General features: G+C 41.8%; 1 protein-coding gene across 2 annotated transcripts in view; it reads right to left on the reverse strand.

Moving 5' to 3' along the window:
• col22a1 (collagen, type XXII, alpha 1) overlaps positions 1–13,236 on the reverse strand; it is an 87,953-nt gene that overhangs the window by 33,851 nt on the left and 40,866 nt on the right. For both annotated transcript variants that reach the window (XM_033637212.2, XM_033637211.2), the window contains 10 exons: positions 11,730–11,759; positions 11,418–11,471; positions 11,208–11,261; positions 3,953–4,006; positions 3,374–3,427; positions 3,232–3,285; positions 3,080–3,133; positions 1,824–1,877; positions 1,641–1,685; positions 1,480–1,542 (listed from right to left, as the gene is read on the reverse strand). In XM_033637212.2, coding sequence (XP_033493103.1) covers positions 1,480–1,542; positions 1,641–1,685; positions 1,824–1,877; positions 3,080–3,133; positions 3,232–3,285; positions 3,374–3,427; positions 3,953–4,006; positions 11,208–11,261; positions 11,418–11,471; positions 11,730–11,759 — 516 coding nt within the window. The remainder of the gene's footprint in view (positions 1–1,479; positions 1,543–1,640; positions 1,686–1,823; positions 1,878–3,079; positions 3,134–3,231; positions 3,286–3,373; positions 3,428–3,952; positions 4,007–11,207; positions 11,262–11,417; positions 11,472–11,729; positions 11,760–13,236) is intronic.

Genomic DNA, 13,236 nt, shown 5'->3' on the forward strand with positions numbered 1-13,236 from the left:
CCCAATCTTGGCACAACCTACCTCCAGACATTTTTTGTTTCATTACCTGGTTTAAAACATTTTTTACAAGAGTAATCAAAAAGTAATCCAATATGATAATTTACATGACTGTTCTGAAGTAATTAAAAAGTATGTTTTTAATGGGCTAACTATTAATCTGTAACCAATTACATTTCAAAAGTAACTTTCCCAACACTGGGCGTGGCAGCTGTCAGTGACAGGTGAGTGCCATCCGTTGACAAGTCGGTTAGGGAACATGACCATGGTGTAATCCTAGATTCTAGTATTTTAGTATTGTCATCTTTTCATCTACCTGCCCAGGGACTACAGGTGGAAATTAGCAAATGCTGCTATAACCTGGCTAAAGACATCGTCTCTTGTCCTACAAGATTAATGTTAAATTGTGAATTGCCCCTGTTTTAAATAAATAAATTCCTAAATTCACAATCCTGGAGTATAGCCGTAGCCACAGCTGACGCTATTTCAGTGTGTTTTTAGTTCATGAAAGTTAATCATGACGTTTTGTCGCCTAAAAAAGTCTTCAGTGTTTGGTTGTACTAAGAGACCCTCTAAGAAATCAGATGTTCAGTTTTTCCAGTAAGCACATTTTGTTTAAATGGTTTTAAGCCTGTTCTTCGCAAGCAAAAATTAGCATTAGCATTATCACAATAGCTGTAAATGCACTGTGCTAACCAAACTATCAGCTAGCATTAAGGTTATCTCCACCCTCTCTTCCAAATATGGTCACTTCTGGTTCCAAAAATCCAAGATGGCGACAGCAAAATTGCCAAATTCAAGGCTTCAAAACATGGCAGCAGTAGCTCAGTCCATAGGGACTTGGGTTGGGAACCGGAGGGTCGCCTGTTCGAGTCCCCGTCTGGACCAAATATGGAGCGTGGACTGGTGGCTGGAGAGGTGCCAGTTCACCTTCTGAGGAAGGCACCGAACCCCCCAACCCCCAACCCCCCAACCCGCCTGACTAAGGGCAGCCCCCTCACTGTGACACTGTCTCTCCACTTTGTGCATGTATAGGTCCTGTTTGTGCATGTGTGTGTCTTTCGGACCTGTGTGTAATTGACAAGCAAGAGTGAAAACATTGAATTTCCCCTAAGGGGGATTAATAAAGTAAATAAACTTAAACGAGCCCACAAACCGATGGATGATCTAACTGTAGCTACGTCTGTTATTTTATACAATGAATTCTTCCACTCAAAGTGGCATTTGGGGACACCCAGCAGCCCTTGATGGCGTCCTTGGAGGTTACACAGCCAAATTAGGAACAGTTAATTATACTAGAGTTTATGCGATCAGAAATTATTTCTGTTGCGTGATATAACAGCGACCTTTAGAGGATGTCTCCTCACGCACAGTCATAGATATTAAACATTTCAATACTACATCAACATCATAGGACAATCTTGCACGATGCAGTAAATGAGCATAATTATGGATATGCCTGATAAGAATAGTCTCACCCACCTGAACACCCCTTTCTCCTCTTCCTCCATCAGCACCTTGTTGACCAGGGGAACCAGATTCTCCCTTTAGAAAAAAACAAACAAATTTATGACATGATTAACTATGTTTAATTATCTTACAAAATACCCCAGACCACAAAAAGTCAACAGCTGCGAACTCACTCTTTCTCCTGGAGGTCCTCTTGGTCCGGGAGGCCCATCTTCACCCTGGGGAGAGAGGACACTCCTGGCCATTAAGATGCCAGATTTGCATATGGAAAACACACATGCTATCTAAGAAGCTGCGTGTGTCCTGTCTTAAGTCATGTCTGGTGTGTTTCCGGGTATACGATGAAGTCACAGTACCTTTGGTCCAGGCTTGCCAGGAAAACCATCTGCACCGCGCTCTCCCCTGGGCCCCTTCACAGACACAAGATTTCCATTTAGATGTCATGCTTTAAAAAAACTGTATCTGCCAGAAACATTTGACACATACTGTGTGTAGTAAACATGAGCCCACCACTGCTCAGTTTAGCCACTGCATGTACTTTATTGTCAATTAAATGTCCATTTTTTTAACAGGTTATCTCAAATAATATTGTTTGCTTAGCTGTGGTTTGAATTACTGTTTTAGTAACTACAGCCTTTATAGTCACGTGCATCACATTCAGTAACCTTTTAATACTCAGTAACTTAAAGCAGTGTAAGTCTCGTTGATGTCCACTTGGGGGCAGAACTCCACAACAAGCTGAACAACACACACATTTGACCTATTCTGGCCTTGTAACATTGACAAGGCGAACACGTTAGCAAACAGTTGCCTGTTTATGTGTCTAGCAGACATATCAGCAACATTAGCATCCATTTTAAGTTGGGTTTCTGACCATTTGATGAACGTACTTCCAATATTCATCATCCTCCTAGCTCTGTTTGTGAGTTCACGACCTCCTCAGAAATATATCTGGGTCTAAAGTTGCTAGTTGCCAACTGTGTCTGCTGTTTTGTAGAATATTGTTCATATGTTTTTTCGCTAAATGTGACTGCCTGCTGCAGCTGAGAACAACACTGATTAGCAAAACTTCATGCATTCATTTTCCATAGCCACTTATCCTGTTGGAAGTCACAAGGGATCTGGGGCTTATCCCAGGAGACATTGGGCAACACCCTGGACAGGTCGCCAGACTATCACAGGGCTGACACAGAGATACAGACAGCCATTCACACCTACGGACAATTTAGAGTCACCAATTAACCTGCATGTCTTTGGACTGTGGGAGGAAGCTGGAGTAGCCAGAGAAAACCCACGCTGACACAGAGAGAACACACAAACTCTCCCCACCCTGGAGTTCGAACCACAAACCCTCTTGCTATGAGGCGACAATGCTAACCACTGCACCAAGCACAACTCTCGGGCCATAAAACCAAAACACTGAGCTAAAAGATGCTAAAATGCTCCACAGAGCTGAGAAGAACTGCAGAGTTGGACAATAATTCTCTGTGGTTTTGCCACTACAAGCGACTCCTTTCACATTAGAAAGTCATTTGAGCCATTGTTGATAAAAATTTGGCATGGAAGGCAAGAAGAAAAAAGGTTATTCTAAAAGTATTCTAAAAATACTGACCACGGCGCCATCATTTCCAGGAAGACCATCCAGACCGTCTTTACCAGGAAGACCCTTCGAAGATCAGTGATGAAAGGTTGACATTTAGTGACATGAGCAGAGAAACGATACACCTATACCTGGTTTTATTTGAGAATAAAAGGCTGACTCACAGGCTTCCCAGGCTCTCCAGGTTTGCCTGAAAATCCAATTTCACCAGGAAGACCCTTCATAAAGAAAGAACAGGTCATTCATTCTGTAACAGCCAAAACAAATCATAATACTTCAGAATCATTATGTCTTGAGGTCACTTACAGGAGGTCCAGTGTGTCCTTGGTTTCCTGGTGGACCAGCTGGACCCTGAGGACCCTGCAAAATAAAAAACAGCATCAGTGACCATTTATATCCCTTGATAATCATAGCATAAATATACTTATATGAAGTGGGTTTTCGTAGGTATATTTTCTTCTCAGAAACAGTGTGCATTAGTACCAGTGAGCAGCCACTAGAGGGAGGTATTACAGCACCATTTACAGCTCATTCAACCTTGAGCACCACTTGACAACAGGTGTATTTCTATTTGGCTCCTGGGAGCAGTTTGCAAAATTAATTGACATAACCTGTTGGTTTTAATCTAGCCTGTTTATTTTGCCTCTATTAAAACACACAGTGAAGACACCTTTGAGAGTACAGTGATTCTGTGCTTTGTGGGTCACATCAAATACTGAGCAAACCATACAATTGAAACACCAAATTAATTCTCCTCAGTTCTCCTTGAGAGATCATTGAGGCGCGAGAACAAATACTGACAACAGCAGGACGTTAATGAGACGTCATTTTAAAAGTGTATTACAGTGTGTATTTTGCTTGTTATGAAACTGAAATCGTTCTTACAGGGGGTCCAGGAAGTCCGTCCACACCAGGCAGTCCACTTTCACCTTTCTTGCCCTGAAAGACATTTGAATTAAATTAAAAAACATCCAAAACTTTTCTTTCAAACCCTCCCAAAGTTTCACTTCCGTAGGCCCAATACAGTATTTTTAAACCCAGCACACTAAGATTCAGCTGCTCTCCACTAAATGTGAATTTGGCAGTGTAGTGACGGTTTTGAAACAACATTCAGATCAACATTCAAAGCTAGACAATGAAACTGTAAAAATGTCTGTGGGCTCTGGCCAGAAGACACAGTCACACAGACAGCACTCTGTCACATGTATCTGTGCTCACAAGGCTCTATGATCCCAAGTTTAAAATTTTCACACATTTACCCTCCTATTTGGATTGTCAGATTTGACCTGTTTCAAGTTAAAATATTTCATAAATAAAATTAACCTGACTGTAAATCTCTTTCCTACTCTTAACCCATTCGGAAATGCCAACACTCAACTACTCACGATTTCTTCATCCCGAAAGTTTTTTCTTTAAAAAATATTATTATTGTTATTATTATTATTATTATTATTATTTTAAATTTAGGGCTGAAATATGTTTGGGAGTTCCTCCCTACAAAAAGACTAACTGCTGTGGTGCCACAGTAGCTCAGTGGGCACAGCATGTACCGTTAAGGCCTTGGAATCACGATTAGAGTCCCCTAACCCTAGCTCATAGGTTGGGTACCCTAACCCTAATGCATAGCTTGGGAACATGTTTTTCAGGTTCCCATTATTAGTGCTATATATTGCTGGTAAACATATGCCCAGGAACATAGCACCTTGGGAACACAGGACCCTGGAAGAGCACATAGCCTAGCTAGGGAACCCAGGACCCTTTGTTATGCTCCCATTATGTGTATCTGTATAGGACCCCGGGAACATACAGTAGGACCCTGGTAACACAGGACATGGAATTGGACAACTTGACAGCTAAAGTAAGAGAGCTACATCACATCAAGTGAAAGCCAGCTGGTGAGATAGCCACGACCTTTAGCTTCAGCTAACACTCAAACTAAATTTACTGACTGTTTTTCTTCGGGTTTGTATGCAATAAAAACATTTTGTTGAACCAACATCCTGATAAGTCAGTCAGTTTACACATAAGTAAGTGAGGCAGCAGCTAAAAAAGGGGTCCATGTCACTGGTCCGACAGCCCATTAGTCCCACGTCCCGTTGTTCCGATATGTGATTATACTAGGCTATACTGTATTTGTGTACCATAGAGGATCAGCAACGCAACAAAAGTAGGCTACTGGTCGAGATACAAGTGTCATAGAGAATAAAACACCATAACCTCCTGTTATTAACTCTGGGGTCGGGGTTGTGCGGGAAGCTCTCCGCGGTGCTGAACGGCTCCCGGCAGGCGTATTTCTGCCTTGATGGTGCGCCGCGACCGGCTCTGGGCCAGCTGGGAAAGGCTTGAGGCGGAGCAGGCTCACGGCTTATGTGTTTGCCACTTTCTTTTTCATTTTAACCCACACCATGATCTTTTCCTGACCCTAACCAAGTGGTTTTTGTGCCTAAACCTAACCAGACCTTAACCACAGGGCATCATGATGATTTCGGAACAACTGGACTTCGGAACAACTGGACTTTGGAACAATGGGATGTCGGACCAATGGGCAGTTCCCCTAAAAAAGTAGCAAAACTCCTGCTAAAGCTAACATGACTAGCATTAGCTTAAAGGGATAGATTTTTTTGCAGTGGGGTTTTATGGGGTACTTATCCATAGTCAGATGTTGGTCAGAATGCCCCAATTTAACAGTTTTTTCAGTTTAAAGGTAAATTTCGGTTTATTTCAACCTGTCTCCTATCGTCCTAAATTTATTTCAAGTGACTAGTGACATAAAAATAATAGTTAGCATGTTAGCCGTTAGCCTAGATACAGCCGGGGCACATAGTAGCATCAGACCTGTTAAAACGTAAGTGAACGGGCAACCTTCAAGTGCAAAGTTAGTCCACTAAACAAGCTTTTTTTCCACAAAGACCGCCTCATATCGTTAGGATAAATGTCAGAGAACATATAGAAAACGACTTGTTGTCTTACCTTACCGGTGTGCTGCCATGTTTGTTTACCATCTAGCTCTGCTTTCCAAAGTGCGGCCGAAATATATCTCGCGAGCTCTAGATAAAGCCCAGCTGGATACTACTCCAGGTGGAGGTGTCTCGTCCTCGGTCACATCCAGACCTTGAAAATAAGGCTGCAACCGGTCCCATTCCTTGCAACAGAGGCATTCCTCTTCTGTGGGCACTGGGGCACAGCATTCACAGGTACACCACCAATCTTCAGAGCTACGCAGCCTTGCAGCAGCCATTCCTCCTCTCTCGTCCTCTACCTGTTGCGCCTCTCTCTCTCTCCTCCTGCGTTCTTCAATTTCAGGAAGCTCTTCATCAGTGTATTCTGGCTCAAATAAATAAGGGCGGCCATCAAACTCTGCAAAATCAAATTCCTCCTCCACAAAGTCGAAGTCTGGCAAAAAGTCAGCCATTATTCTATAAATCTTTCATAAAATAAATGAATTAACTTTTCAGGCTACTGTCCGGTTCTGCCTTCCAGCTGTTGCTGCTTGTTCTCGCGATATTTCAACCACGCTTTGGAAAGCAGAGCTAGATGGTAAACAAACATGGCAGCACACCGGTAAGGTAAGACAACACGTTTACATGTCGTTTTCTATATGTTCTCTGACATTTATCCTAACGATATGAGGCGGTCTTTGTGGGGAAAAAAGCTTGTTTAGTGGACTAACTTTGCACTTGAAGGTTGCCCGTTCACTTACGTTTTAACAGGTCTGATGCTACTATGCGCCCCGGCTGTATCTAGGCTAATGGCTAACATGCTAACTATTATTTTTATGTCACTAGTCACTTGAAACAAATTTAGGACGATAGGAGACAGGTTGAAATAAACCGAAATTTCCCTTTAAGTGTATGTTATATTGAGTGTATTTTCATCGCTTTACCTTTCCGTCAGACAGCCCGTTCCTACAGAGAGGCCATTAACGGCTTCAGTTCTTTATCTATGCTCTCATCAAAGTCACCAGACTCCATTGACAAAAACTGTAATCATAGCACGTTGAACACAGGAGCTGCTGGTCTACTGCTGCTTCGGTCAGTTAGTTAGTTTGTGTTATTGTGTGACTTTGGTGAATCTGAATTACTGTAACCCTTTTAAACGCCAAAGTTCACCAAAATCAAATCTGTGTTTTTCTTAATGGAGTCTGGCTGTAAAGAGAACAATATAACGGCTTCATTTTCCCATTGGAAACTGCTGTCTGACAGCAGGGTGAAGCAGTGAATGTAGTCTAAATATAGCACACACTTTAACTGATATTGATTTTTTAGGTGGGCAGTAGTCGATTGCCTAGCTTCCATGTTGGACTCCAGCCTGCTTCTCCAATCTGGAGTGTACTGACCACCATCTACTGTATGTAATGTATTGTCTATGGATAAGTACCACATACAACCTCACTTTGAAAAATCTGTACTATCCCTTTAATTAAGCGGCAGTAACTTTCATTTCAGCTTTTGACTCAAGTGGAATCATATGATTTGGTTTAGTTACGTGGATTAAGCTTCCTTTAACTCACATATTTTAAGTACTACATTGTAAATTAATTACTTAAATAATTTATTTAGCATTTAACCACTAACTATGGATTCTAAATAGTCAAAAATAAAGACATAATACATAAAATACATAAAGAAAAACCGATTCAAATGGACAAAAAAGCTAGATTCTATGTGTTCCCCTTGCATTCATAGAATACCTTCACATTTCCACACAGCTGTCCAAAAGAAAATTGTGCCACTCGCTCTTTATTTATCTTCGTTCATGTGTTTGTTGGTGCTTTCTTCCGCAGACCTTTGAGTTCACAGCTCAGCTCAAGCTGCCCTCAGCTGTTATATCAGGATAGAGGTGAGCACACAGGCCTCCACAGCGCTGACACACACCACTGATGAGAGCTGTGCTGCAGTGGAGGTGAGAGTGGCTCAATCTATACCAACTCAACCATACAGCCAGCTCTATCTGCGCTGGCAGCAGTGGAGACCTCGCTATTATCACACCTCTCAGCCCAGCTTCACTCACACTCCCACTCTCTCCCTGAGAATCTTCAGCTGAGGTATAACAACCCCAAACCTGGAGGAAAATAGGTCAAGCTCCTCACCATCTGTTTTTTTTTTTTTTGATTTACTTCCCAGCATCCCATGGGGCTGTAAAAGCTTTACTGGGTCCTCCAAGAATATTATCATATAAAAGCAAAGATGCACAGAGGGAGATTTTTTAGATATTGTGGAATCTGATCCCAATATGATCACTTTATTCATATTAATAAACTATAAACCTGCCTTGCTGAGGACAAAGAGCATCCTGGTGGTAGAGAAGTCTTTCATGTACGTCCAGAGGAGCTCTGCTTTGCCTCCGCTGCCCAACTAAGCAGCTGCAAATGTTGATTCCAACATATTGCTGATGAGATGTTAATTGCTCCCAGTAGAGACGGGGAATGGAGGTCACTGTCTTTGTTAATGTTTTGGAAGAACAAATCGAGTAGAACCACTGTGCCTGTTTTAATTACACTCTGCGGTGTGATGGGACCAGTGCGGAGTGAGACGGAGGGAAAAGAATACGAGAGACCGGGGACACTTTTTGTAGATAATTCTACAAGCAGCGATAACAGCTACAGTATCAGCGCTCATTAGCATGAGGAATAAATATCAGTTTTCTTCTTTCTATAATCCCACTGGAATATGATAAGTACAGTTATGGGAGCGCGGTATAAACTTCCAATTACTGCTGATTAGAGTTTTGTTCTACAAGAGCTTCTCTGGAGGCAAAATAATCTCATTTTAGTCAAAACTCGGTGGATTAAAGCGGCAAAAAACACTCCCATGACACGATGCATGAAGATAGCTCTTATGAATATTTTTCAACTCTCATTATCACAAAATTATTGTTCTGTGATTTGAACGTTACAAGATTGGGTTTCTTGCGATCACAAAAATAGCCACTTACAAGAAACTGGTTTCTACTTTCTTGTTACAAAATAAAATCCCCTGTGATGCAAACCTGTCCCCTTATTATTACATGCAGGTACTTGTTTTGCCAGTTATGTTCTGATTGGGAAACGCAGGACAGGATAAGACCTTAACATCGGAGACCACAGTTTGAGACTCTAAATCCTGCTTCTGGTGAAGTTAGACTTGGGTAACCCTTCAGCCCTTCAGTCACACGTTGACAACTGCTGGCTTTTTTAGTGCTAAACCAAGACAGGCCTTGTCCACATGTACACGGGTATATTTAAAAACTGAGCTTTTTCTATTTGTTTTGGCCTTTCGTCCACACGCAAGCTTTTCAGAAGCTCTGTTTTTAATGTTTGTACAACAGTTTGTACAATGGCAGATGTGATCAAAACAGTGCCGACTCTGACCTTGCTAACAGGACTTCGTTGACATGTTTACACATCACTGTTTAGTGACTCTTACACTATATTGAGGTACGACACAATGGCCATGAAAATACTTGTATCGCGCATTTCTGCAAACCACAGATACCTCACATTTGTACATTATTTTTTACTAGATTGTTAAAACTTTATGTTTTCAACAACACTATGGTGAAGGTGTGGTTAGGTTTAAGCACAAAACCCATTTGGTTATGGTTAGGAAAGGGTCATTTTTTGGCTTAAAGGGATAGTGCACCCAAAAATGAAAATTCACCCATTATCTACTCACCCATATGCTGAGGAAGGCTCAGGTGAAGTTTTAGAGTCCTCACAACACTTGCAGAGATCCAAGGGGAGAGGGGGTAGCAACACAACTCCACCTAATGGAGGCTGACGGCGCCCCAGATTCAAACGTCCAAAAACACATAATTGAAACCACAAAATATCTCCATACTGCTCGTCCGTAGTGATCCAAGTGTCCTGAAGCCCCGACATAAAAAGTTGTTTGGAAAAACGTCATTTGAACTCTGTTTTTAGCCTCATTGTAGCCTGTAGCTCTGACTGCCTCTCTGTGTTTTTGGACGTTTGAATCTGGGGCGCCGTCAGCCTCCATTAGGTGGAGTTGTGTTGCTACCTCCTCTCCCCTTGGATCTCTGCAAGTGTTGTGAGGACTTTAAAACTTCACCTGAGCCTCCCTCAGCATATGGGTGAGTAGATAATGGCTGAATTTTCATTTTTGGGTGCACTATCCCTTTAACTTTTGTTGTTGTCCCACCACATTTCCCTCTGGTGCCACCAGGCACCATCAAACAAAAACAACAACCAGCTGTGTCTCATGCCAATGTGAGTGCTGGTTTTCAATGACTTTGGAGTGAGACCACGTTGGCCACACAGTCTTTCTAAGTGGAAATATTCTTTAAGATTTTATCCGGGGAGCTCTCTGGAGCTAGGATGAAGGGGGCAGGTCACATCATGCTTGAGGCTAGGAAGGAGGCACTCAGCTTAGCTAGAAAAATGGCATGAATTTGTATTCCAATTTGTATTGAGACACTTATAACATGTAAAGTGGAATATAGAGAAAGACCCATTGGGAAGGTTACAGTTGAGAAATTATCAAAAGGCGCAGGTGTATATGTTATGTTACTGCTTTGTGTCTTGGGGCTGTATCATATGAGGTATGATGTTATTTGGTGAGGGTCAGACCATTAACCTGGTTATGATATGTAGTATGGGGAGAAGTACATGGGATGGGGCTATAGCTGGTGTGAAGTTCTGCCATCTGAGAAACCTGGTGTGATTTGTATGCAGACTGAGAGGTGCTGCCTCAGAGGCTGAAGTCACATTAAGAAGGGTCCCTGCTGGAGTCTTGCCATACAAAGCTTTAAGTTCATGGTTGAAGTTAATGGTTCCGTCAGAGAGCAGATTTGCCTTGTTTGCCTAAATTGTGAACGCCAGATGCATAAACAAAAGAGAAGAATGATGGATTGCCACTTGCACTCCTTTCGCCCACTGATTTAACTCAGCAAATAAGACTCGCTCTCCCTCCTGAACAGTTTTGTTCCTGTGAAATGTTTACAAGAAAACAGCCTGCCCTGTTAATGTGTGCTGTAAACTCAGGCATAAACTCAGGTAAACAGAAAGATAACAACACTTGAGTAGGTACTTAACACCTGTGTACTTTGTTTAGCATCTCCTGGCGCAGTACAGCATCTGAAATTGTGAAGAAATGTGAAGAGGAAATGTTTGGCTAGCCTTCCATCAAAATGAGATTCTTACCCTCTGGCCGAACTCTCCTGGCTCCCCAGGTAGACCCTGTACACCCGGAGGACCCTGAGGAATAAAATGTTCAGCTACAGTTCACACAGCTTAACTGGTGTTTTCATGAACCGCTCAGTATTACATCTGAACCGGTGGCTTTTCCACAACAACAGAATACCAAAAGCTATAAAATGCAGGAAAGAGGAAGTCATAAATCATGATCCTTACTTGAGGCCCCTGGGGGCCCTCGGGCCCTTGAGGCCCAGGAGGTCCAGCATCTCCCTAAAACAGATCAAATACATATATGTATGTATTACACATATCATTATATACACATAACTCCAGTTACTTTGAGATTTGAGATTACAGTAATGTATTTATTTTATGGTCCATCCTGGTGTATGAAGTTGCTGATCACTGCATTTTTCATGACAGGATAAACTGCATTAATAATTTGCTACTCAGTTCTTTTCCTAGTATACTGTAACTGATGACACGTCATGATATAATGAACATGAACATGACTGAACAGTTACTCACCTTTTCACCCCGTAAGCCTTCTTTTTGAACCTGAAATTAAAAGAAAGATGAATAAAAAAATCAGTGTAGGTTATTTTTTAATTATGCAAGTCAATGACATTCATTTTGTTGCCTTGGACTTATTATTGCAAAGAAATTAGGCTATGGGACAGAGTAATCTAAATGTCACATTTGACATAAAAATCTTGAATTACTGCCTCCTGGTTGTCCAACCAGTCAAGTCGCACATCTGTCCAGACCTACACACACTCTTCCCCCTTACAATCAGCGCAGATTAGTGTCACCAATTCAGTATCTGACCAAATGTCTTCCCTTCTGTTCCTGAGATATGGTGCTGAAAAATGGCTGGTAAACAATATGCTGTCACAGTGAAATTGACTTTTGACCTTTTGGTTCATTCATCGTTAGGGGTGTAAATCACCAGCTTCATCACGATACGATATTATATCGATTTGTTTAGATGAGGACACGATGTTTGCCGATATCACAAAGTCTGTCACGATACGATTTTGATTCGATTCAGTTCAGGAGCCTGCGATCGATATGACGCGATATCATATGCCCATCTAACACAATCATTTACATCAACTCACAAAAACAACTAGAATATGATTTGACCATTTTATTTCTGAGCTCTGTTTGTTGTTTGAGCTGAGGCGCGCTTGCCCAGACATGGTGACACAGACATGCTATGTGAATTTCAAAATAAATGTGTATCTTTATGATGACAATATGGATCGATGTTTTCATTTTGCATCGATACAATCAGATCGTTAATCAATGAATCGATGTATTGTTACATCCCTATTCATTGTTTTATCCAATTATTGGATAAAACAATTTGTGTGCAATTTTGTCATAATTAGCGTGTGAATTTTTGAGTCCAGGCCAAAAACATGTTTTGTGAGATAAAGATTTGACCACCAAAATATAATCAGTTAATCCTTGAGTCTACGTGGACTTTGGTGCCAGAGTTGAAGAAATTCCCTCCAGGTGTTCCTGAGATATTGCCTTAATGACAATGGGATAGATGTGAGGTCACAGTGGTCTTAACCTTTGACCTTTAACCATCAGAATTTAATCAGAATAAGAAGATATACTTCATTTATTCAGAGGGGAAATCAAATTTGTTTTCACCCTGTTGCCATGAAAATGCACACACATGCACAAACAGGACCTTTACATGCATTAAATGGAGAGGTGTCAGAGAGAGGGGGCTGTCCAGGGAGAGGTGCCCTGAGCAGTTGGAGGTTTGGTGCCTTAATCAAGGGCCCCTCGGCATTGCCCAGGAAGCAAATTTGCACATCTCTAGCAATCAGTCCATTCTCCATATCTGGTCTGTGAGAGGACTTGAACTGTTGACCCTCTGGTTCCCGAGCCAAGTCCCCATGAACTGAGTTACTGCCGCCACTAATCAGTTCATCTCTGAGTCCAAGTGAATGTTTGTGCCGAATTTAATGAAATTCCCTCCAGGTGTTCCTGAGATATCGCGTTCATGGGAATGAGA

This window comes from Epinephelus lanceolatus, chromosome 16 (genome assembly GCF_041903045.1).
Source record: "Epinephelus lanceolatus isolate andai-2023 chromosome 16, ASM4190304v1, whole genome shotgun sequence".
NCBI lineage: Eukaryota > Metazoa > Chordata > Actinopteri > Perciformes > Serranidae > Epinephelus > Epinephelus lanceolatus.